Raw genomic sequence first — 26028 nt, 5'->3', positions numbered from 1 at the left:
TTAAAATAATAAAATTAACTTATAAATGACTGAATATATACCAAGTATCTTTTAATTCCTAACCCATATTAAGCATCTTTTAGAAACGTCTATTAATATCAAATTTATCGATCAAATTATTAACTAATAAATAATTTCATCCTAAAAAAAATTAACTTGCATAAACTCTAAAAAAACTTCAACAAGAATTAAAATAGCATAAAATATTAATTTTTGAACTGATTTTCTCAACTTATGTCAAAGAATAAAATTATAAAAAATATGTAGTCTCTTTAATTAGCTTTCATCATCTAACAATGTATTAAATGTAATAAATTGCGTCTTAACGTAATATTTATATAACTATATGTGTTATTGAATAATATAATTTAATTTGGTAGAAAAAATTTAAAATACTGAATAATGATGTATGGCTTAGTTTACTGTTTCACTTCAACTCATTTTGAACTAATTTTCACACGACATTATTACTTTCTTATTCTTTTGTGTATGGTATTATTGCTATTTTATTTATTAATTTTTTATAATTTTAAAATCTAAATTAAATAATATTTATACTTTTAAAGATAAAATCAAACGATACAAATAATTTTAGAAATTAAAATATTAAATTCTATATAATTCACAATTTTTTATTTACTAATTTAAATAACTAAATTGATTCATATATAGTTTAAAAGGCTAAAATAATTAAATTTAACAACATTAAAACTAATTTTTTTTCATAATTTTAGAGATTAAATTGATTGATGCGGTAGTTTTAAAAAATAAAATAATATGTTATTCAATAGAGTTACATAGGATTCTAATTAAAGAATTTTTTTAATTAAAAAATGTACAAATATATTAATCTTTGATATTTTTAATGCATTTTAATATGGTTTTAATAAATAATTTTGTTAACTTTAAATTGTAAAATTAAGTTAAAACATATTAAAATAGTATTAAAAATAATAATTTTTACATTTTTTTTATTTTTAAAGTGTTAAATTATTTATTTTTAATAATATGCTTCCACATTTAATCATTTATTATCTTATATTAAGAATATCATTTATTAGTTTATTGATTAATCATCTTGTATGTATAGTTTATGATTACAAATTTTTTTAAATAATATTTTTTTATAATTTTTTGGTATGAAATTAATTTTAAGTAAAACTTTTAATAATATCAAGTATAATTTTCTATATTTAAATAAATAAAATCTTATCTTGTTATGGAGTTTTGTTTGATATTCATTAATAATTATAAATTTTTCATTTTAACAGTTATAAAATTTATTAAATTTTAAATGATTATATAATATATTTTAAATTTAATTGTTCAAAAATATTTTTTAATTTAATAACATACCTAATGCATAAAAAATTATTAAAATCTCAAAGTACCATTTAATTATAAAAAAGGGTTATATAGTTTTACTTCTACTACAAAAATTACAAATAAACTGAAGTAGTAAGTGGAAACTGGGAAGAGTGCCTGACGTTTGCTCCTTCAAGCAAAGGGAGGGATTTCAGCCATTTTCTCTCTCTCTTCATTTCCAAGTGGTCGAATATTCCGAAGGATCCTTCGTCCGTCGTAAGCAAAAACCAAACTCTGTAATTTTTTAGATAGAGTCGCACTTTCAATCTTAAATCCCGTTGATAACAATTTTTTTTTTCTTTCGTGCTGATTGTTTAGGCACTGGAACTTCGCTGTTCAAATGGCTATTAATTAGTATTTTCCGTTATTATTATTTTTATTGATAAGTTTTCACTGTTCAATGTGTTAAATTGGAAGTGGATTCGATTCTATTTGACTAAAGAGTAGTGTGCTTGCTGGAAAGAGTAATAGATTGCTTGGAGCAAAAATTTGATGCAAGGAATCAAGGGTACTTGTGTGTGTGTGTGTGTGTTTATTATTTTTAATTTTAATGAGTAGGTTTTGTGGTATATTTGTGTTGGTTTGTGGCATTTGTAATAACTGCTAAGATTAATTGAAGACTGAGAATTGTGAAAGCAGAGGGAAAATGCTTATTATTCGTTTAAGGTGTATATGCTATGAGTATGTATTAATCGAATCGATGCTTTGACACCAAAAAGGAGATTTAAGCATAGTGGTTCATCGGTGATGCATTTTTCCTGACAGTGTTTCATCTTTTCCTTTGGTTTTGGTTATCCTTTTTCCCAGGAACTGGAGCGTTTGATGAACCCTAAACATTCGAGACAAACATTTTGTTGAATTTTCTAGAATTTCCCAGTTGTTTGGTTGACTCACAGTCTCACAGAGCATTCCTTTTGAAAGTAATTTATTTTTCCCTGTTGACGATTTCTTTAATACCTGAAAAGTGAGAACAGTAGAAATGTAAAGTTGAAATTTGAAAAATTAAGTTTTAGTTTTGAATGTGGAATATATTAGCTATTTTTTTTAAAAGAATAGTTCATCTCTAAGTGGCGCACATTTTTAGTTCCCAAAGACCGAATTGCCCTGCATTTTTCAATTGCTTAAAGTTGAAACTCTATCTTGATCGTTGGTCAAAGGATTTCCTCTAACCGAAGCATGTGGATTAGTAGTTTAGAAGGCATGGTTGACTGGTCCATAGAAGATGGAACCCAATGGTAGTAGTTCGAATGCCCACCAGAATCACTCTTCAGAGGGTTCACATGATGCCAGCAAAGACAAGTCCACTCAGAAAGAAGTCTTTGTAAACCATGGTATGCCCTTCTTTTACATTTTTATTTCTAATTTAGAAGACAAAACATGTTTTAATGTGCAAAATCTCCCATGTTTTGAGTTATTCAAAGTGTTATATAATGTGCTGCCGGTTTTCTTAGTAGTATTCATAAATAGTTTTCAACACACATCTTACACTTCTCATTTTCAAGACTTGTGTATTCTTTTTCAACATTAAATTAGTAGGATTAGTGAATCTTGAATTTTATATTGAAAGAATTTTAAAATGTCCCTAAATATTGCTTTGTTTACCCTGTTTCTTTTGAATATTATAATTTCTGGGCATGATATTTCTTGTTTGATATTTGGTTTCATTGTTTCTCTGTAGTTTAACTTGATTGGGGTAAATAATTGCTCATGTGTTTTTATTAATCTCTGTGCAATATTGCAGTATGATTCAAAAGTACAAACTAAGAAATATATGCATGCAAAATATCTATATAATTGATATAGACTACAGACTGATGTAAACAAAGATCTGGGAACCTGTTTGACACTAATTCTTTCTGGTCCCTAAAACCTTTGGAAAATATACGTTGGCCATTTTGAGACTCTTTTATTGATTTCTCTAGTGTCAAGCGCTGTCCACTTTAGTACCTGTTAGAAGATCTTTAAGTATATTTTATGTTCTCATGCAGCTGAGATAACTTGGCATCAAAAGAGGAAAGAATGGGTTGGTAATCAATCTGAGAAACTGGAGAGACCACCAAAAGATTCAATTGTGAGGTATATGCATACTTCTGATTTCTTCTATTATGATGATATGACCAAGACGAAGGGGGCAGAGATGCTAAGTTAATGTATAATAATACATTTTTTAAGGATTTAATTTTGTTCTACCTTATAAAGAGTATTACACTATCAGTACGCCATGTGGTGCCACATGCAACATATTTAAAAATTATTAGATTTTAGAAACGTTTACTGAAGCTAATAATTCTACTTTGTCAGATGTAAATCCCCCCTTTTTTTTCCTTTAAAAAGAAATGTATTTAGGGTGCATCTTGGAATACAACTTAATTAAGCACTTACTGAATAAGCTTTTCTTGTAAGAGGGCTTATCCTATAAATTTGACTATACAACTTTTTTGAATAAGCTGAAAAGAGCTATAACCTATTTCTATAAGCTCTTTTAAATGCATCCCTTATTAGTTTAGAAAGGGTTTGCTACACCCTGAGTTTCCCAGTTTATAGCTAAATTGGGGACTATTGAATCATGTATGTTGTATTTGTAAAAAAGGGGTATCTGCATTAATTTGAAGTTCCAAACATCTTCATTTTCATTAGAAACATATTTGTTGTAAATGTGGAAGATTATTCTATCAGTGGGGGTAATTCTGCACTACGAAAATTTGATCCCTCCTCCTCCCCCCGCCAAAAGAAAAAAAAAGACCATGAGTCAAACACTCGAGAAATTTGTGGTTGAACAATAGATTGATTATGAAGTGCAAACGGATTGGGTTACAGACAATATTGTGGATTTGCTTGTTATTGCTAATGCATCCTCCTGAATTACACAAATTATAAATATATTTCAGTATCCCTGGCAGTGTGTAGCATCTTATGAAGCTTTGTGGCCATGCATGCAGAGAAAAGCTTGATGTATGCAATTAGTCATCCATTTGGTTTATAATTGGTTTACTGTCTGGGACTGCTACTGTTTACCAAATGTGCTTATTTATTTATTTTTATTGCTTTTAGAAAAGTAATAAAAAATAATTAACTCCAAATTGAATCCTCAATTGAAAGAGTGGGGCAATAAGTGAATCATGAGGCTCAGGGACAAAGGAATGGACATTTTCATATGCCAGATGTTGAACTTTTGAAATGGGTGGGAACTGATTGTAATTTGAGGGAGGACTGGCAACCACCTCCATTTTTCTATTTGTCCCCTGATGAAAGAGTATATGAACGGCTTTGGATAGATAACAAGTTGATGTTGGATACTTGGATGAAATAGTACCTTGGAAGTTACTAAGAATTTCTGGTATCCAAATGAAGTTTTCTAGCTTCGTTCTTAGTAAATATGCCTCTTGGCTGAATGCTAGTTCGTGCAGAAAATCCCCTATCTTGAAATCTAGATATTGAGTTTTATGATTTGACAGCCTAGCCCTTTAAATCCCACTTTAATAGCTTATTTTGATTAAGCTGTGCGAAGGGATCTGGACAACAATATCACATGTCCCACATATATAATTAATAATTGAAATCCCTTCAGAGAATCTGTTCTTTTAGTATAGGTTGTGCAGTTGTCAGTTAAACTCTTTATAGAGAAGAAAAACTGAAAAAATGAAAAAGGGGTGTTGCCATTCAATTATGATCATGCTGATGAAATATATATAATAGAAGAAAAAGATTGACTTCGATTGATGTATTAGATGGTTTACCTGCTGTTTGAAATCTTGAGTTAAATGTGCAGCATGACCCTGTGCGCATAATTTATCTGATGTTCAAATCAGAAGCATTATATTCATATGGGCAAGAGGTTTGGAAATGTTGATTTTATTAGTAAAATTCCTTGAGATAGTGGTTTACAGTCTTCTATGCATGCCATTTTAGGATTCTTTATGTTAAAGATAAGTGCTTTTTTCTGTTGAATGTCAAAACTGAAATATAGACACCAAATAGATAAAACAATTGTCAAGACACCAAATGCTTGTGCCTTTGTAGTTTCTGCCATATTATGCATCTTCATACTGTTGTTTCTGTATGAATCCAACTAGTGTTGTGAAAACCTATATATCCATGTGTGTTACCAAAAGTAACCTGGACATCTCTTGCAGCTTGTCAACAAGTTATGAGGATCTGCTTTTATCTACAGAACCTTTTCAACAGCCAATACCATTAGCAGTAAGTTCTTTAAGATACAGAGGCTTTGTTGTCAAATTTGGGGATAGAATATGTGAAATGAAAATGATGGAATGTTGGGTTATGCTCGTGCAGGAGATGGTGGATCTTTTGGTGGATTTTTGGCATGAGGAAGGTCTCTATGATTAGATGATATAATTCTACTGTAAGTTTCAGTAAGAATCTTGCACGGTTTTGTTTGTGCAGATTGTTGCTGAGGCAAACTTGTTTGGTGGATAAACCGTTTACCCTTAGGATTGATTAAACGATAGTATAGTTGATGATTCTCCTGGTAAAACAAACAAGCTTCATTGCAATTTAGATTTGAAAAATCTCAAGATTTGTTAATCATATTGTCGCTGCTGCTGCTGCTTAGAATTTATCTAACCAAAATTTTACAATAGAGCGGATTATTCGTGCTGTTTTATGGACTATCTCAACATATGTTTTGACGAAATTTGATAGAAACACTGAATTCTGCCTCGTTGTTCAGCAGCTGTTCGAAAAAGCTGTATTTAAATTGTACAAATAATTTATGACTGACCGCCAACCACTTAAAATTTGTGGCCAAGAGAGAGCAACCGGTGCACTTATGTTACAAGAAGACAGAAATTTTGCACACATTAAAAATGTCCGATGATTATTACTTGGGGTGATTACGACTGGATATCAAGTTGTTTTTGAAAATAAATAATATATATATATATATATATATATATATATATATATATATATAAATTAATCTGAACAAGTTAATTGGATCGGTAACTGCATTTATTCTGATCTCTTGCAAAGATTTTGCGAAAATGATTGAAGCTATGGTAAATAATATATATATAATATTTTTTTTTCTAAAATTATAAAAAAATAGTTATGGTAAATAAAATTAAATAATTGTGGACTTTAGTGGGTCGTTATTTGTTCTATCGACCCTCAACATAGATTGAAGCTAAATTAGTTATTAAGTTGAAGTTAATGTCTACTTTGCTTAACGCACCTCTTACTCATTTACCAATGCTATTTATGTAACTTTGCACAACATTTTGACTTTAGTGTAACTCTCTGATCTCTTGCAAAGATTTTGCAAAAATGATTTTGTTTTATATTTTTTTTCTAAAATTATAAAAAAAAGAGTTATGTAACTTTTCTTTTTCTGTATATTTTTCTTACGTATCACATTGCATTAATATTTTATCCCCAATGAGTTCCTTTATAATATTAGTATTATATTGAGTTGGGTTAAATTCATTTATTTGCAAATCACTTTAATATATTTTATTTCTGTGAAAATCTGCATGTGATGAAATCGTGTTTCTTCTTCTTCTTCTTCTTCTTCGACCCTTGGGGTGAGTTTCCAGCATTTCTGCAATGAATATTGTTTGGTCGGGAAGCAAAGCAAGTGTGAACTAGTAGTTATGATAAGATGAAGAAGCATGGATGTATAGGAAGAGCAATCTAGAAATGAATGGATTGAAAGCATTGTTTGCATCATGCAAAAGCATTCAACAAGCCCTCCAAATCCACGCTCACATGGTGGTCACCGGGCAACACCACGATCTCTTCCTCTTCACCAGACTCATCTCCTTCTTCGTCACCACTTCCTTGCACCACTCTCACCTTCTCTTCTCCCAAATCACCAACCCCGATTTGTTCCTCTTCAACGCCATGATCAGAGCCTTCTCTCTCTCCCACACACCCCAATACGCTTTCTTTCTCTACAAGTCAATGCTCTCTAAATCCCCACCCATTTTCCCCGATGCCTTCACCTTCCCATATCTTCTCAAGTCCTGTGCCAAGTTATCGCGTCCCAAACACGGGCTTCAGGTTCATTGCCACGTCATCAAAAGTGGGTTTGAATTGGATATCTTCGTTGTCAACGCTCTCTTGCATTATTATTTCGTTTTCGGTGATACCAATAATGCGTGCAAAGTGTTTGAACAAAGTCCTGTTAGAGATTGTGTTTCTTATAACACGATGATTAATGGGTTGGTGCATGTGGGTCGTCCTCGTTGTTCTCTGAGGGCTTTTGGGGAGATGAGAGGGTTTTGTGTTGAGCCTGATGAGTATACCCTTGTTTCTCTGTTGTCTGCTTGTTCCCTGTTGGAGGATCATAGGAGTGGGAAGCAGGTGCATGGCTTGGTGTATAGGAAATTGGGTTGCTTAGGTGACAATGATTTGTTGATGAATGCGGTTGTTGATATGTATGCAAAATGTGGGCGCTTGCAGGTGGCTGAAAGAGTTTTGAGTAGGGTGGGATTGGGAAGTGGCAAGGATGGTGTTGAGGCTTGGACTTCTTTGGTGAGTGCATATGCTTTGCGCGGGGAAGTTGAGGTTGCTAGAAGATTGTTTGATCAAATGGGTGAGAGAGACGTGATTTCTTGGACAGCCATGATTAATGGTTACTCTCATGCCGGGTGTTTTCAGGAAGCATTGGAATTGTTTGTGCAGTTTGAGGGTTTGGGGATGAAACCGGATAAGTTTGCGGTGGTTGCTGCTCTTTCTGCGTGTGCTCAACTTGGTGCCCTTGAGATGGGAAGAAGGATTCATCACAAGTATGGTGGGGAGAATTTACAACGTGGTCAACACGAGGGATTCATTTGTGCTGTTGTTGATATGTATGCTAAGTGTGGAAGCATAGACACTGCTTTGGATATATTCTGTAAAACAAGTGATGATCTAAAAACTACTTTCCTCTATAATTGCATTATCTCTGGTCTTGCTCACCATGGCTTTGCCGGAAATGCTATGGCATTATTTGAAGAAATGGGTTTATTAGGATTGAGACCGAATGAGATCACTTTTGTAAAACTTTTAAGTGCTTGTGGTCATAGTGGTTTAGTTGATGATGGAAAGAGGCTGTTTGAGTCCATGTTGACTGGGCATGGTATTACCCCTCAAATGGAGCATTATGGCTGTATGGTTGACCTTCTTGGAAGGGCTGGTCGTCTGAATGAAGCATATAATTTCATTCTGAACATGCCATTTAAGGCCAATGCTGTGATATGGAGAGCACTGTTAAGTGCTTGCAAGGTACATGGAGATGTGGAATTGGCTAAACTTGCAAACCAAGAACTTCTTGTTATGGAGCATGACCATGGAGCCCGTTATGTGATGCTATCTAATATGCTAACTGACATGGATCAGCATGAAGAAGCTGCTAGTGTGAGAAAAGCAATAGATGATGGTGGCATCCAGAAGCCACCTGGTTGGAGCTATGTGGAAATGAATGGAGCTCTTCACAAGTTTCTGGCAGGCGACAAGTCTCACCCTGAAGCCAAAGCCACTGAGTTGATGCTTAGGGACGTTAATGTGGGAGTGAATTCTATTGGGCATGTTATCAGTGCATCAAAAACGGCGTTTGACATAGATTAAGGATGTGCTTTGGGCAATTTTTTTTTTAATTTTTTAATCAATACAATTTTTATTATAATATTTTTATACTTTTATATTATACAAAATATTTTTATAATTTAATAATAATAATAAAAAATCCACCCTCCTTCCTGCTGATACTTTCCCCCATTTTGGGGAGATTTTATTTAAGGTTCTATCACTACAAAAATCCATCTCTTTTCTTCCTTCCATGCAAAGACCTAAAATAAATTTTTTGGACTAATGACTCAATGAAGAAATTCAAGTTAGAGTAACTGAGTTGAAATGATTGAATCGGGGTGCATCACTAATTCAATCGGTTACAGTTAATATATACTAAATAATGGGCCTGCATATCTCAACGCTAGAGACACAATGGTGAAGCAAAATCAACCATGATTGCACATTTAAAGAAAAATATAAATTATGGGCTTCTGCAATTGGAAAAGGCAGTCGAATTGGTGATAACCAAACCACAGTGCAAAGTGCTCTGCCGGCTTCCATAAAACCAACCCCCACTTCCTCCAATTCCTTGGGCATTCGTTATTAGTTCCGATACAAAAATTTTCAACATATGATGGAATCTTTTTGCTCGAGAAAAGAGCACTTGTGTAAGTTAAAAGGCGATGTACAATTAGTTTGCACTTTGCACCAATAAAAACATGAAAAGCAGGTGAGAAATTGAGGAGATACATGCTACATACTAAGAAAAATATTCACTACTTATCCATTGAAGAGTTGATATAAAAAAACTTCGTTACAAAATAATTCTAGTTAGTACCCTTCTCCCCCACCCCTTTTTCAGGATACCTTTTAAATACATTTTTGACGAAAGTAGAGAATGTCAATTGGAAAACTCAAATGGAAGGGAACAATACAAATTAATTAAATCTCACAATTTACTTTTCTTCATTGCAAATTAAATAATTCTGTTTTGAATTGTTTTATTTTGAATTTAAAATCACATACAATTAAGTTTTAAGATTTTTTTGTTATTTTAAATTTAATAAATTCAAACATGTATCAACAAGAAGAGTTGTGATATTTTAACTAAAGTTTTCTCTTCATAAGTTATATAACATTAGTCATTATCAATTTTCTCTCTCTCTTATTTTTGCTTCATCAAAAGAAATGATTCACGGTTTCGAGATTATGAGAAAGAAAAGCTTAATTGTATTTTTAATTGTAATATTTTATTTTATGTGAAAATTTAGATCTCTTCATTTTTTTTTATATTTTCTGTTTATAATCTCTTAATTGTTAAAATTAAGTATTTAATTTAATAATTAACAAAATTGTTATAGAATTGAAACATAATAAAAATTTCTATTGCTTAAAAAAATGAAAAAAGAACATATAAAATATTTAAATAGAATAAAAAATAAAAATCACTGACATTTTATTTAAATGTTTTAGATACTTTTTCTTTTGTTAATTTATATACATAATTGATACGTTGTATTTTAATTATATTTCCGTTAATACTTAAATTAAAATATGAAGTAAAAAAAAGTATGAAAAGTAAATGTAAATAATTAGAATTATGAAAATTAAAATTACATGTGTATTCAAATATGTGGGGTTAAAGTTACTATTTTGCCCTCACACGCTCCTTCTAAGAGAAATCATACATAAAAATAAAACTTTTATTTCCCAAAGGAATATTCTTTTAAAAGTAATCTTAAACTATGACTTCAGAAGAGCAAAATCTTCTTAGTGGAAGTTTAGGTGGGCAATCTCCTTAGTGCATGATTGCGTGGAAATTCGTTCTTAACAATTTTTTTAATTATTTAAAGAGGGAAAAAACTACAAAGAGAACTTCGAAACTTCAAAAATCTGAAACAAAGTACACTTTATTTCTTTTTTCAATTTAATTAAGAAAAGGTATCTAGTCAAGCATTTCTTAAGTAGTTTAATAGGACCATTTTTCACTTTCATAATAATAATCGTATGGTTTCTTTGGCTGAGATAACCAACCTGTGACTATTGCATGTCCAAATTGAAAACCTTTGGTCCAAATTATATTATCTCTTACAGATTCATTTTATTTGAACCAAAAACCAAAACAATTTAACCATTCAGTTCACCTTCTCTAAACCCCACTCCTCAATCTAATGCACTTCAATTTTAGGTGCAACACAATCCTTACCTTCCCCACATCACAATACCACTTTCCAATTCGAAAGCAAAATCTTTCTGACAATCCCAGATTGGGTTTGTGAAAAACGACGTAAAAAATTGCAAGCTTTGAATACCCCATTTGCTTTAATTACATGTTTAATTGTTTTATTTATTTATTTCACGTTTTTGTGTGTGCAGGGTGACATGGAGATCGACAAAGCAGTGAGAGAGTGTGACGATCGAAGACTTCAGACCAAGTACACCAATGCTATCTATGTCATTCAGAGAGCTTTGGCTTTGTATTCGTAAGCTATTCTTCATATACTTTTCATGGGGTTGTGTTGCTGTCTTTTTAGCCTTTGCATGAGCTGGCTTTGAGTTTTTTATGCGTGTAGAATTGGATTCATTTTTACGTTTTCTGTATGTCACTGTAAATTTGAGGAAGAAAATAATGTTATGTTGGATCCTTTTGAATGATTTTAATTTGTTTTGCTGGCTGCTTTGAATGTAAGTGAATGCTATACAAATATGTTAGAATTTTTTGAGGATGATTGCAGAAAATTCCTCTGGAACAAAGGTTTAAATGATGAAGCTGGATAGCAAATGAAGTTTCACTAGGTCTAATTTGCCTTAATCAACAACGTGTAATACTTGTGGTGGTGTTGGGTGACATGAGGAAACAGTTTTGTGTTGAGTTTGTGAAGAAAGATAATAACGGCTGTGTTTTTTGAGTGCCGATTTCTTATAGACAACTTGACAACTCTTGCTGTTTCCTAGGAATACTATTTCTCATTTGGTGGCTGCCGAGTGCATAATCAAGGATTCAGACTTGATTTCTACTGGATGTCCATAGATCATAGATCTTTAGCATAATGATGTCCTTTACTTTCTGGAATCTTTTTGTGGTTTCATTTGTTATTAGTGTCCTGTCTGTATTAAATTATAAATTCAATTGTGTTTTGAATACATCTTAGTTTATTAACTTTGACGACTATCAGTTTTCTCAAACTCAATTGCCCTTGTTTTAACTGACGAAAAGAGGAAAGTTAATGAAAAAATAAAGATGATACACAAGATTTTATTCTCTATGGAAAATTGTAAGTTTACTGATGTCCACATGTATTTCTTTCCAACAGTATTGAGCAGGTTGCCTTCAGTTTCAATGGCGGAAAGGATTCAACGGTAAGTTTTAAAAAGTGTAATCTTTTATCACTTGTTTATCTTTTTAACCTCATTGATGGCAACACTGAGCCTTTGCATGAAGGTTTTATTGCACCTACTCAGGGCTGGCTATTTCTTGCATAAAAGGGGGAATAATTGTGCCAATGGGGATCTCAAAGATTTTCCAATTCGAACAATGTATTTTGAGATTCCTTGTGCTTTTGCGGAAATCAATTCATTTACCTATGATTCAGCTGCTACGTGAGTGAAAATTCTTGCCCCCTTTTACTTTTGAATTTATTGTTGGTTGTCATCCACAGTTAAGATAACATGGAAAAGTGTTCTTTTCCTCCCTTATTTCTGAATTATTTTATTGTTTTAATCTTTGAAGCTTGTTCTCCATTGAAAGATGCAGCAGCTAACTTATTATTCTTGCTTGAGCAGCTATGGTTTGCAAATTGACACCATTCGTTCAGATTTCAAGTCTGGCTTGGAGGCTTTGCTAAAGGAAAAGCAAATTCGAGCTATTTTCCTTGGAGTTCGAATTGGAGATCCTACTGCGGTATCCTTATTTTTTAACCGTGAGATGACTGTTAATTTTGTAATCCATGTTCTCTGACCTGCTATTCTTCCAAACTACTTGTTTTTTCATGAAAATTGAAATGGAATCTCTTTCTTGGAATGGTTTTTTTTTTTTTTTGGTTATCTGCTATTCCTCCAAAGTCCATATTGTTTTATGAAACTTGGAATTTTGGAGAATCCTATTCATGCATGTCTGGTCCAACCTTGCAGGTTGGCCAAGAACAATTCTCCCCTAGCTCACCTGGGTGGCCACCTTTTATGAGAGTGAATCCCATTTTAGATTGGTCATACAGGTCCAGTCCTTTGTTATATCTGTTTCTTCTTACTGTTTTTTATTAAATGAAATCATAACCTACAGTTATATTTGGTGCCTGCTCTATTTGTTATAAAGACTTATCTGACCAGGTGAGTTGTGGACAAAGACAAAGATCTGAAGAAATATAATTCTCTTTTGTATTGGTGCTAACTAATCCAAGAAATCATTCATTTGACAATGAAATAAATTTCAATCATGATGTATTTGTTGCAAAATAGTTGTAGCAGAGGTAGAAGATCTGCGATAATGAATTGCATGACTAGGGTTGCTAATTGGAAGCCTCGTTATACTTATTTCCAAATATATTTCTTAGCCCCCCCTTTTACCCACTAATTACATATCCAAAATTATCCTTTAAATGGCTTGTCCTTGGTGCAAGTGGTCTTCTTCGAAGTGTAAAGTTATGGCTTACTTATATGTTTAACCTTGTACATGAATAGATGGAGAAAACTGGAAATCATTTGGTAATAACTTCCACTTTCTTTCATTTATCTACTTAAATAATTCAAGATTTTTTCAAACTGTACATTGTTCTTATTACTGTCAAATCTTCAGTTCTTGTTACTCTAAAAGACTATCAGTTCTTGTAGCTCATCTTAAAAAAGTCACTAAAGAAATTGGTCCAAACATTTAGTTTCCTTCATTCACTATATGTGTTAATTTGATTGCACTGTTAATGGGAAATATACCGTTTTTTTCTTTCCATGATAGTTTATATTAATCTATTCAAATCTGATAATACAAATTGCTTATTCAATTTCAATGGCACATTTGATGGTCTGACAAGCTTATATTTTTCTGGCAGAGATGTCTGGGCCTTCCTTTTAACTTGTGAGGTTAAATATTGCAGCCTTTATGATCAAGGGTATTATTCTATTGATATTCTGGACCTTAACGTTGGAATTAATACATTTGTTTGCTGTCATATTTTTTTTAACAAAATAAAAAAATCTGCAAAATAACCTGTCACATCTCGGATGCAAGTGCAACATTTAGTAATTGGACCATCATAGTTCACATTAAGCTCTATTTGTTTGGGTTTATTCAATAAAAAATGGTGTATGATTATTTTGTTATTTGTGCAGTTATACTTCAATTGGGAGCATACATGACACAGTTCCCAATTCATTATTAAGAATTAGCAATTCTTGCAATAAATTCAAACCTGCATATTTGCTTGCCGATGGAAGATTAGAGAGGGCAGGGAGGGTTAAAAGGTTATCTTCTACTTGTGCACAACTTCCTGCTGAAAACAATGGCTTGAGTGGCTGGAATTTGCATAATAACAGCATGCTCACAGCATCAGTCATTGCTGTGGGAGATGAGATTTTGTAAGTACCTTGTTGGTATCACACGATCATGGAAAATTTTACTGTTTAGGTTAATTGGAAATTGTAACTTGAATGAAATAATTAATGTCCTCTTCTTTATAATTTTCCAGTGGGAGATTTTACAATTTATTATACATTTACACTATTTTCCCTGTTTTCAAGGTTTTGAGTCTCAATGGTTTACTCTGTCTTTCAACTTCTGATTGTATACTAGATGACTATTTAGTAAATTTTTTGTGTTTACTTAATCTTTATGTGCAAGATTCTATTAATTTATCTTTCATTCGTTCTAAGCTTGCTTGGTTACATTGTCTTACTGAACTTCATATTATATCTTAACGTTGTTGGCCTGATGACAGATAATGTTGAAAGTTTGAAACAATTATCTATAAGCCTGTGTAATATGGATGTTGAAACTTGAAGTTACCTATTTTAGTGATTTTCTATTTTGTTAACAATATTTTGAAAATTTTGAAATAAATAACATGAAAATTTTATTGCAGTGATCTTTTGAGGAAAGAATAGATTAAATGAAGAAGATATAAAAATTAACTTTGGTAATCATGTCATGCTGTACAGAGCACTGACTAAATTTTCAATACTTTTCTCAACTGTTTTGATGATACTCTCCTTTTCCTTTCCTCCGTTCCCTAGCTCAGGTGTGGCATTGTTGAGGATCAATTGGGACCTTCTTTGTCTAGGAAGCTTCATTCCACTGGTTGGTCTCTTCTACAACTGTCAGTTGTCCACAACAATGTCAGTTCATTTCTGAAAAATCCCTACTTGAGTGTACATCAATTTTTATGAATCATATTTAAACTTTGTGTAAGCATTTCTATCCTAATGTTATGTTCTTTGGTTCATGACACATATCTTTTGTATCAGATAGATTCTGTGGCAGAAGAAGTTGAGCAACAAAAATCTTCAAGTGATATGGTAAATAGTAACAATGCTTGGAAGGCTCTTTGCATGAAATTTCTTGATAAATGATAGCACAGGTTATTCATTTATCCTGATTCTTGTAGGTATTAATATATGGAGGTGTAGGTCCCCTGCATTCAGATGTTACCTTAGCAGGTGTTGCAAAAGCATTTGGTGTTCGTTTGGTGCGTTACTTCATTCAATTTATTATTCATTTTAATGCTATTATTATCATTCCTGGATATGTCGCATCCACTGGCATATACAGTATTGTTTGTTGAGTAGTGTGACATTCATGATGAATGAAATTTGACTTTAGTTAAGCTTCTGCTGACTTGACTGACTTAGTAGTGTATATGAGCATTGTATTTTTGTCAATAATTGCTTTTAATTTATGATAAAAACATCGTACCCGTCACTCATTTGCTTCTGATGTAGGCTCCTAATGAGGAATTTGCAGAGTATCTCAGGCATACTGTTGGTGATAATTGTACTGTTGACCAGAATGAGGTAATTTTGTAGAATAGCAAGTTATTAAACTTATTTTCACTTTTAATTATAAATTGTGTTAATCTTGTGATTGAAGAGGGAACCGTTTTTTTTTTTTTTTTAAATTGTAGGAAAGGGTGAGCACGATAACATTTTTCTAGTATAGTTTTACTATAGCCTTGTAATGTATTAAAACAATTGTTTCTTTGGGAGGAATTATACTTGAGACCCTGATCACTAATTTTAACAGTAACACAAAAATAGCAAGATCATAACTTCTCGTCAAGGTCCAACCTTTGACAGTGACACCACATCCTAGAACAAATACCATTGGCCTACTATTCTTTATGGGGGATGAGGGTGGGGTGGCACAGTGGAAAAAGCTAAATTTATTATTGCTTATTAGAATGACAATCTTATAGCCCAATATGTCCTCAATTTTCATACTTAGATTATATTTGGCATCTCACAATATACTTCTGTGTGATGATTGATGGCAGTTACTGTATGAAATTAATCCATCTTTGTCTCTCACCTTTCAGATGGCTCAACTGCCTGAGGGTATAACCCAAGTATTGCAGACTGAAATTTTTTCTGTACCTTTGGTATGTGTTGGAAGTTCGGTAATAAAGATTATATTTCCCAATGTTTTCATTTGTCCGGAAGTTCAATTATAAGTTGAGAAGAACTTATTGCGAGTTTGATCTCTATCTTTTTTTGTGACTGATTTCTGTATTATATATTATGTGATGTGATTGAAGTGTGTTGGTTTAAGTTTTTTCATATCTTATGTATTTTCATGCAGATCAAGTGCCAAAATGTAATAATTCTTTGTGCAACAAATGTGAAGGAGCTGGAAAAGCAGTGGGACTGTTTGATGGAGTCAACAAGATCTATTGACTTGCTTGCGTCGCTGGAACCATATATATCCAAGGGTGTAATGACAAATCTTTCAGATGTATGTGTTAAATTTAGTTTTGCAATGCAATTGACCATCAACGATTGTGTATTGGGCATGATTATATTCCCTTCAGCTTGAGGATTATGATTTGTTGTGTGCATTTATATACTCTGACAAGTAGCTTTCTATATCTTGAACTTCAGTTACAATGAATCTGGAGATTTGTCTTTCATGAAAAACTTTTGAAAGCAATCTCATTTTACTTGTCATCATCTTTCTTTAATTTTTTCCCTTCTAGGGTCAATTTCATTTTCATACTGGGATATTTAAACTGCAGGTTGAAATTGCTCAACCTCTTTTAAAGCTTTGCCTAGAATTTCCAGACCTGTATATTGGTATGTTGTTATGGATTAGTGTTTTTGTAGCACTAAATGACTCATTACTCAATTGTTTTCTAAAACTGCATTTCTTCTTTGCAACATCAAGGATGTTACCGCAAATCCAGACATGAATGTCTTGTAGTATGTTTCAAAGGAAAGGTACAATGGAACTTCCATATTCTAAACTTTGTTTCAAAAGGTCAAATGTGAGTTCTATCAGTAGCAACCAGGCTTTCTGATTATGTTACAGGACCAAACCCGCATTGAATCCGCCATAAAAGCATTACACAAGAAGTTTCAACCTGGTGCTTTCATGGAGATGGACTAGTATGATATTTGACAAGCCATGGTCCTCTCTCCTGAATTCAAACACAATGGAGATTTTAGATGTGTGGTTCATACCATTCTCATGCTTGGAATCTGCAAATAAATGATGCATGATATGATTGGGATGCAGATGGACTAGTTAAAAAATCAAGGAAGCTGTCTTAGTAGAAGAAAGAACAAGGGTACAAATAGAATGAAGAAGCTTCAATTCTCTTGCAAAAGAGAATGGGATTCACACTACTTTTAACTGCTTCAAGAAACTTGGATAACAAATTGATTATTATTCAGTTACTATCTGATTAATGATTAGCTTAATTTATCGCACCGTACCTTATACAAATTTTTAGTCTTCGAAGTAATGATGATAACTACCTCAGCTTTGGCTGCAATTTCCGTAATTCTGATTGAAATAAGCCTTTCAGTGGTTGGCACTGGCAAACAGCTACCCATATATAGTTGGACAAGCACTTCTAAAGGGAACCGGAGCAAGAGGGCATTCATCATTAATCTAATTTAAATTGCATTGTGATTATTATTATTAGTCACTAAAATTTAAGGGTAAATATAGTTGCACATTTTAGTAGCCATTTTTTTACTATTCTATATTGATGACATGGCTTGCTCACCATTCTGGAAGACCAGAGGGTTATATAATTCTTATGTTTGCCTTTTGATCAATGACATAACAGTATCATACTTTTGTTCAAGTCATTCTAAAGATTTTAAGGTGACTTAAGTAGAAGTGTATGTTTACTTTTAAATTACTAAGGCTTTTGTTTGAAAGTTTAGAGGGAGAAACAAGAAAAGGATTTGAAGGGAGAAGAAGGAGAGGAGAAGGGAAGGAAAAGGAAGTTAAACTCCTTCCTTGGTTGAATGTTAAACATGGAGAGATGAGGGTGATAGGGAGTTAATAATGTAAATGAAATTATTGCATTTTATATATTTTATTTATATTTTTTATTTTTAAGAAATACAAAAATTGAATTTTTTTTCTAAAAATTAATATTTTTAAAAACTAATATATTTTGAAACTATCACTCTAAAAATATATTTTAAAAATTATACATAAATTTTTAAAAAATATCACTTTAAAAATTAATATATTTTGAACAAAAATTAATTTATTATTATTATTTTCTTTAATTGTTTTAAAAAATGAACAAATTATATATTTTTCTCCCTCTAAAAATTAATATTTTTAGAATTTATATTTCTATTTTTTTATATTTTTAAAAAAATTCTCACTCTAAAATTAATATTTTTTTAAAAAATATTTTTTTATTTTTTAAAAATTAATATCACACTTTTTTAAAAATATTTATTTTTTTATTTTATTCATTTAATAATTAATATGAAGAAAAATATTCTAATAGACTAAAATACCTTCTAAAATAGGAGAACTCAAAATCAAGGTTAGAAAAGTTTTAGAAGATTTAGAAAAATCTCTTAACCCTTTTTTTCTAAATTAATTAACTCTCAAATAATAATTAAACTCCCTTAATCCCTCCCTTTTCCTCCTAAACTCAACTCAGAAACAAACTCTTAGAGTTTAAAATCATAATATACTTAAATTTAGTGCAATATACCTTGTTCACATATTTTAAAGATAAAACTCACTCGAGATGTTTTTTTTCTTTTCACATCGTCCATCATGTATAAAGTCTTTTAGAAAGGACTCAATTGATCAACTAATTTTTTGCTATTTTGAAATATGAATTTAATAAAAATGAAGGTAAAATATGCTTCTTTCTTTAAAAGGTGTTTGAATTGCATTTTTTTAAAACTTCTTTGATAATCTCCTTCCTAAGGGATGAAAATGCACTATAATATAGTTTAGTAGGATGTTCAAAGCAAACGCCTTATCAATTATATTTATTATAAAAGAGTGTTCAAAATTGATTTTATAATTTTAAATTTACTTGATACTAAAATAATTTTAAAAAAATTTATTGTAGGAATATTTGAACTATATTCTAATTTTTAAAAAATTTGTTTGTTAGGTCATTTTGAAAAACTGCGATTGGGTACATAAGATGGCTAAGGGAATAGAGGCTGCACCTACATGATCTCCTCCGGTTGCAAACTCCAATTCGTGAGTAAAATAAAGTACCTTCACCTATTTAAGACCAAAATTTGCAAACAGAACTGTAACACCAAAAAATTGAGTGTTAGTCCACTAAGTAGCCATTGACAATTAGCTATATTTGGGTGCAAGCAGCCATTAGTTTACAGTTAATGGTGAGACAGCAGGACTTTGCTGTAGCTGGTTAACAGGTTATTGGCAACTACGTGATTGAGTGCAATTTGCCGTTAGTTGACTGATACTCAATTGTGCATTAGGTGTCGACTGATCAACAAGTAGTCACTAACAGTTAGGCCCAAGTATACTTTTAAGGAAAAAAATTCTTAGACTCACTCAGAATACACATGGAAGCTAGCTAGGAAGTAGTTATATCAAATTAGATAAAGATAAAATTTGAATAGATTTAACTATTATAAGATGGAATAATTACCTCTTCAAAAATTAGAATGTGGTTAAATAGATTTAAATTGAAGATTTTCAAGCATTAACCACCAACATTCATGTCCAGTTGAATTTTCAAGTCATGGAGAGTAATTATGCATAATCATGGTTGATCAGCTGATGTAACTCTGGAATTAGTTGATGGGGATATTTTTATAATAATTTTAGTTGACTAGCAGTTATCGACCTTGTGGTTGTCCACTGCTCTCTCAAATAATTGTGAACATGCTTTGCAATGTAGAAAAAGTGGTAGATAGACATGGAATCTACCAAACTAATAGTCCAAGTATTCATTAAGTTAAAATTGTATAGCACTCGATACTTAATCAAATACATTTTCAACTTTTATTTTTACCTTATATTTATCGTATTTACTTGTTGTTTTATTTATATATATCTCTTATAATTTTTTTCACCAACACTTAAGTTTTTGTACATTAAAATAACTCTTTCACCTCCAGATGTTTTAAACACTTTTTAGAATTGTACAAGTTAAAACGCTAACTATATTCTTTTTAACACACTTTTATTTATTAGCTAAATTTTATTAAAAATTATAAAAATATAAAAGATAAACATGAAATTAAGAGTAAAAAAGAATATAATTAATATAATTTTTATAATTTTTAATAAATGTTAACTAATAGTTAAAAGTATGTTAAAAAAGAAGTGTTAAAAAAATTGTGATAAAAGAGTGTGTTAAAAAGACTGTTAGTTTAAAACTAATATTCCTCTTGCACAGTAACTTTACCACTAAAAAATATAATCCCTTGTCGAAATCGCCAATAATGGAAAATCAACTAAATTTGTGCGTCAATTGATTTAGTTAAATTTAGCACCAACTTCTACAAAGATTCTTAACAGAGTTTTCTTAGGGCCATAAGTAGTAGGAGAGCCGACTTTTTCGATGGGCACACTGGGAAAAGGTTGGGATCACGGGGAGACAGAGAGGGGAGGGAGATCGAACCTTTGAACCGTGAGCCAAATATTGTTGTTTCTTTTTGTAACATTTACCATCCAACAATTTCAGTGCATGTCAGATTAAAACATAACATTAGAAACTACGGCCGCGCAGCAGAAAACAATTGCTAGGTCTTTGCTATGGCAAACAACATGGTAGAGTAAAAATGACTAAAGAATCAAATAAATGTCATTCTAAGTTTACACCAACCATACAAGATCGGTTGCAAAAGAATCAAGCCGAAAGCAGAAAGAAAAAAAAACTTAAAAGAAATAAAAGAAAAATCGAAAGAGGTAGCTAATGCTGCATGCTCCTATTGTGCGAACGCCTCCACTTAGGACAGCACATTTATGCTCCCATTTCACACCCAATCTGAAAAGCATATTATAAATGAAGTATTTACTCGCCGAATCTCCTTCGTTATTATTTTCTTAACCCAAATTCAGAAAGATGATTACTATGATAACCACCTTTAGAAATACCATGGCCAGCAGCTCAATCAAGCACTGGGCTTTAGCATCTTCCCGGTCTCCCATGTAAAATCAGGATCGTCACGTCCAAAATGCCCATAAGCAGCAGTCTTCTGATACCTAAAGTTGCCTCCTCTCATGAGGTCAAGATTGATGGCAATCATTCCAGGCCTGAAGTCAAAGTTCTCCTTGATCAAAGCCAAAATATCCTTGTCTGGAATCTTCCCCGTTTTGTAGGTATCCACAAACACAGACAATGGCTCTGGCACTCCAATTGCATAAGAAACCTGCACGATACAACGACAGGCAAGCCCTGAAGCCACGACACTCTTTGCTGCCTGCCTAACAATGTATGCACCACTCCTATCGACCTTGGTTGGATCCTTGCCTGAGAAAGCACCTCCACCATGAGCACCCCACCCACCATAGGTATCAATAATGATCTTCCTTCCAGTGAGTCCCGCATCTCCATGGGGTCCACCAATCACAAACCTACCCGAAGGGTTGAGGTGGAAGATGGTCTTGTCATCAATGTATTCAGCTGGGATGACAGGTTTTATTACATGCTCTTTCAAATCTTTGGCAATCTGGTCATTTGTGACAGTTTCATCGTGTTGAGTTGAGATGAGAACAGTGTGCACACGAATAGGAACCATGGCCCCATTATCATTCCTATACTCAACAGTCACTTGGGTTTTACCATCAGGCCTCAGCCACGGGCATGTCTTATTCTTTCTTACTTCAGTGAGTTTGGCACCAAGTTTAGTAGCAAGCACGTGAGTAAGTGGCATTAGTTCAGGTGTTTCATCTGTGGCATAGCCGAACATGTGACCTTGGTCACCAGCTCCAATTTCCTCAGGTTTTTTGCTCAGGTGACCATGAACTCCTTGGGCAATATCAGGACTCTGTTGCTCAATGTTGACAAGAACGTTGCATTTGTCAGCATCGAGACCAACATCAGCTGACACGAATCCAATGCCTCTGCAAGTGTCTCGAACTATTTTCTCATAGTTCACCTTTGCCTTGGTTGTGATCTCACCGAAGACCATAACCATGTTGGTTTTTGTACAGGTTTCGCATGCAACCTTACTCTCTGGGTCTTGCTCCAAGCAAGCATCGAGGATGGCGTCCGAAACCTGGTCACAGATTTTGTCGGGGTGGCCTTCGTTTACAGATTCTGAGGTGAAGAGGAAGGTATCCATCTCTGTTGTTCAAAAATAGAAAGAGCGGGAGCATTTATATGTTAACTGACTTAATAAGTAGAAGCTTCTATTGCATATACATCCATGAAATGATCAGTTCCTAAAATGTCCAGCAAGGACTGGCTCTACCGCCAAGGAAAGAAAACAATTCACACTTCAAATATATACTGCTATGAGACTACCCAAAAAAAGTGGATTAACTTACTTAAGGAAACATTTTGTTTAGCTTTTTTCCCCCCAAAAAATAGCATTTCCCAAACATGCATAATTAAACACAAGTAATGATTAACAATTCCTTGGGTTGCTTTAAATTCATCGTTACGTGATATTAAGAAAATCTTTAAATAACCTACATTATAAGTAAAAAAAATTATTTTTAACTGAATTTCTGCTCATTGAAATAAACAAATTATTATTGACTCCATTGACCTTCTCCTTCACTTACTAAATTAATACCAAAAGTATAACTTGAAAAAAAAATTATATGAAATTTATCATTAGCATTTATGTGAATTTCGCACAAAATTGTTGATCATTGAGTTGATCTAGATGTGAATCTAACATTAGAAAAAGGCGATAGATTTTGTTTATCCAATTCCTCAGTTCAGGAGTATTAGAAAATCACATGAAATCAAATCTTAATATATTCGTTTCAATATCGCAAATAGAAATGGCACGTCTCTTTTTCAAACATCATCTACAATCTCAATTCACAAACAGCAGAAGCAGCGAAAAAAGAAGCCGGCCAAGCCACAGATCTGAGAGTGACCGATCCAGTAACAATAAAAAGCAGAGCAAGTCCAAATTCGCAATCGCAATTATTTAGCATTGGCAGAATAAAGCAGAGAAAATTACGATCGAAATAACAGGAAACGGGAAGATGCATTCAATTATCGACGAAATTGCACCACCAAGAGTTAGACCTTAAAACAAATTAAAACGGAAAAAGAGAATAGGAAGGAGGCATCTTGAATTTGAGAGAGAAATACGTACCGTGTGTATATATGTTACTAGACTGAGGAGATTTAGAGGAAGTGGAAGAGATGAGATCGATGAAGTTATCTACATATATATTGCAATGGCAAAGGGTAGTGAGAGAAAGTAGACGGAAGACTCGCTCTCTCTCTCCCTCCTCCCTCTCTTATTCCGTGTCTTTTTACACAATTTTCCTTTTTAATTAGAAAATTTTAAACATAAATCTAAAATAAGCTACCCAAATTCAAGCTTGTGTTAATTGAACGCATTTTAATTAGTTAAGGGTAATAACAATGCTCATAGACAATACAAAAATTTGTTTCCTAACTTAAAGCATTGAAATGTGGAGTGTGGTACATTGATGCTGATACGATCTTGCCAGGTCCGAGAATGCAGCCTCGTGATCTTCTGAGACTGTGGCCAGGGATATTTGAGACCACGTTATTATTTATCAGCAGTCTTGCTAACATTAATTTGAAGATCTTTCACAAGGACCAGTTCCTGAATTGCAAATTGCGTATCAAAAGTGTAAGAACTACAAATTTGGTTTCACGTTCAAAATGGTTGTGAATCTCCGTTTACTTTTAACGCTTAAATTTTAATGTATTTTCAAACACTATTTATACATCTCGTCCTCAAATCACAAGTTCTCACTCCCGTTTCCATCGTAAGATTAGAGATAATTTCTTGTAGGATTATATCCGATGTTTTAGTATGAAATAAGTAAAATGAACGTGAACTATTTTTAAAAGTAAAAATGATAGAAGAAGACATAACATGATTGTAGTCTTGAGTTCTGAATTGGAGCTAGAAGCTGTGTAACGAAAGACTGCAATATAAAAATCCTCAAAATAACGAAAGTTGAGTGGAATTGTAATTAGTAACTGAGGCCTAATTGAAGACCAAAGGCAGCGTGAATAAGAAAAAGTGTCATGATACCACTGCCCAAGATACCATGAACATTCCTCAGTCCAGGATTTCCCTGCATATCATTAAAGTAAAGGGTGAAAGACGAAGAAAAGGAAAGGAAAAAAAAGCTCACAGGAAACAAGCATTACCTCGAAAAGTGCAGGCAAAATAGTTTGTATAGTCAACAAAGCAAGGCCAATGACGCCAGTGACAGCATGTGGACTGCGTGCAATTGAAAATGAAAAAATTGGAAAGCAAGTAACAACATGAAGCTTGAAATAAAAAGCGTGGAATTCAATTACCTTTCAAAAATGGGTTTATCCGAAGTGAGTAGAGACGTAACTCCACCAGTAGCTCCAAGAGCAAAGAAGAAAAACATACCAGCTAAAAGCTTGGGATGCAAGTCCTTGGCCTTAGCCTTTTCATCCTGCAAAAAGCTACATAAACACCAAGCTATTTAAGTGAAATAAGAAAGAGAAACGACACCGTACCAGATCATCAGAATAACGAATGCGAAAACCGAGATAGGTACCATAGCCACCCATAGCAAAGAGTACAACTGCCTGAAACAGAAGAAAAGAGAGCAATTCATTTGTTTGTTTGTAAAATGGATTAGTTTAGTTAATAATACTGATTCGTACCATGTTACCAGGGTGACCCCAATGCACGAGCCATTCAGGGAGATTCCACGACTTAACGAGATCAACGAAAGGCTCAAAGACAGATCTCACAGCTTCACCTGTTAGTTAATAATACACATTGAGTTTGAATTAAACAATAATGTGAGAATTGAGAAAGGGATTGATTCAAATACCTCCGGGTAAGAGAGCAGCGGCGTAGAGTAACGGGAACGGAGAGAAAGAGTGTAGGATGGTTTGGGTGTTGTCTTTGGATTTCACTTCCTCTACAGGTTGGGGTAAGTCTTCCTTTGTGGCGAGACACTTGCGGCCAAGCATTGAAGTTGTGGTTATGGCGAAGGAGTGGCGGGATTGGAACAGAGCTGAGGATGGAGAAGGTTGAGTTTGAGAGAGAGGACGGAGGGTAACGCCGACGGAAGTAACGACCGTTGCCATTTTTGTAATGTAAAGAATGGTGTGTTGAAGCGTGAGTGGGTGAATGATGATGAAAAGCTGAAGCTGGATATGGAGATTGGAGAGGAAGAGTGGAAAGGTTAGGAAAGAGACACGCCATTTACAGTGCCAAGGGAGCTACGTCTTTCCACGTGGTTTCCACACGCTTCTTTCTTCCTCTTCTTGGGCCCTATATATCAATGGGCTTAGTGATATTCACCTATCCCACCATTTCATAACTTTTATGCTACGGTATATAAGTATTCTTTACGTGTTGTGTTTTAGAACTTTAAGTTAAAAAGAATTATTAAATTATAAATTTATGTAGATTTGAACATGTGTATTTGGTTATATTTTGTTTATATTGTGTATTATAATATTTTTATAATTTAGCATATTTTAGTTGTAAGTATCTTTAATTATTTTGATCAATGATTCTTGGATAAAAATAAAG

General features: G+C 33.0%; 5 protein-coding genes across 17 annotated transcripts; 3 read left to right on the top strand and 2 right to left on the bottom strand.

The window, feature by feature from the left end:
- The first annotated feature begins 1443 nt into the window (after positions 1-1443).
- On the top strand, positions 1444-6044 carry LOC113872964. Of its 9 annotated transcripts, none has more exons than XM_027510882.1 (6): positions 1444-1581; positions 2173-2285; positions 2556-2696; positions 3354-3441; positions 5499-5565; positions 5659-6044. In XM_027510882.1, exons 3-6 carry the CDS (start codon positions 2588-2590, stop codon positions 5710-5712), a joined length of 318 nt encoding a protein of 105 aa, XP_027366683.1. In that variant the 5' UTR covers positions 1444-1581; positions 2173-2285; positions 2556-2587; the 3' UTR covers positions 5713-6044. The 9 variants fall into 9 exon arrangements, with proteins under 9 accessions (XP_027366683.1, XP_027366682.1, XP_027366675.1 ...); XM_027510881.1 differs by having other exon boundaries at positions 2553-2696; positions 5659-5948; XM_027510878.1 differs by lacking the exons at positions 1444-1581; positions 2173-2285 and adding exons at positions 1620-1646; positions 1808-1873 and having other exon boundaries at positions 2553-2696; positions 5659-5948.
- An 897-nt stretch (positions 6045-6941) lies between these two features.
- Positions 6942-8943, top strand: LOC113873280 (pentatricopeptide repeat-containing protein At2g22410, mitochondrial-like). The gene has a single exon (XM_027511332.1). It carries the CDS (start codon positions 7000-7002, stop codon positions 8932-8934), a length of 1935 nt encoding a protein of 644 aa, XP_027367133.1. The 5' UTR covers positions 6942-6999; the 3' UTR covers positions 8935-8943.
- A 1992-nt stretch (positions 8944-10935) lies between these two features.
- On the top strand, positions 10936-17898 carry LOC113870937 (FAD synthase-like). Of its 4 annotated transcripts, XM_027507513.1 has the most exons (17): positions 10936-11164; positions 11254-11360; positions 12192-12237; positions 12320-12477; positions 12661-12778; positions 13009-13091; positions 13965-13979; positions 14200-14445; positions 15105-15201; positions 15331-15381; positions 15471-15551; positions 15805-15876; positions 16398-16460; positions 16661-16813; positions 17094-17151; positions 17243-17295; positions 17387-17898. In XM_027507513.1, exons 2-17 carry the CDS (start codon positions 11260-11262, stop codon positions 17462-17464), a joined length of 1473 nt encoding a protein of 490 aa, XP_027363314.1. In that variant the 5' UTR covers positions 10936-11164; positions 11254-11259; the 3' UTR covers positions 17465-17898. The 4 variants fall into 4 exon arrangements, 2 of the variants coding, with proteins under 2 accessions (XP_027363314.1, XP_027363315.1); XR_003505713.1 differs by having other exon boundaries at positions 10986-11164; positions 13920-13979; positions 16398-16416; positions 16706-17151; positions 17387-17857; XR_003505712.1 differs by having other exon boundaries at positions 10987-11164; positions 12340-12477; positions 13920-13979; positions 16661-17151; positions 17387-17794.
- A 3310-nt stretch (positions 17899-21208) lies between these two features.
- Positions 21209-23719, bottom strand: LOC113870938 (S-adenosylmethionine synthase 3). Its single transcript, XM_027507515.1, has 2 exons — positions 23614-23719; positions 21209-22622 (listed from the first exon to the last, which is right to left on the bottom strand). The coding sequence occupies exon 2, from the start codon at positions 22618-22620 to the stop codon at positions 21448-21450; it is 1173 nt and encodes a 390-aa protein (XP_027363316.1). The 5' UTR covers positions 22621-22622; positions 23614-23719; the 3' UTR covers positions 21209-21447.
- Positions 23720-24287: 568 nt separating this feature from the next.
- On the bottom strand, positions 24288-25727 carry LOC113872998. 2 transcript variants are annotated; one of them, XM_027510925.1, is made up of 6 exons: positions 25319-25727; positions 25146-25243; positions 24996-25067; positions 24807-24931; positions 24654-24726; positions 24288-24577 (listed from the first exon to the last, which is right to left on the bottom strand). In XM_027510925.1, the coding sequence occupies exons 1-6, from the start codon at positions 25575-25577 to the stop codon at positions 24473-24475; spliced, it is 732 nt and encodes a 243-aa protein (XP_027366726.1). In that variant the 5' UTR covers positions 25578-25727; the 3' UTR covers positions 24288-24472. The 2 variants fall into 2 exon arrangements, with proteins under 2 accessions (XP_027366726.1, XP_027366727.1); XM_027510926.1 differs by having other exon boundaries at positions 24374-24577; positions 24807-24957; positions 25037-25067.
- Positions 25728-26028: the final 301 nt, after the last annotated feature.

The sequence above is a fragment of the Abrus precatorius genome, unplaced genomic scaffold (genome assembly GCF_003935025.1).
Source record: "Abrus precatorius isolate BTA unplaced genomic scaffold, Abrus_2018 Scaffold7, whole genome shotgun sequence".
In the NCBI taxonomy this organism is placed as follows: domain Eukaryota; kingdom Viridiplantae; phylum Streptophyta; class Magnoliopsida; order Fabales; family Fabaceae; genus Abrus; species Abrus precatorius.
This window is presented reverse-complemented; position numbering and strand designations above follow the sequence as displayed.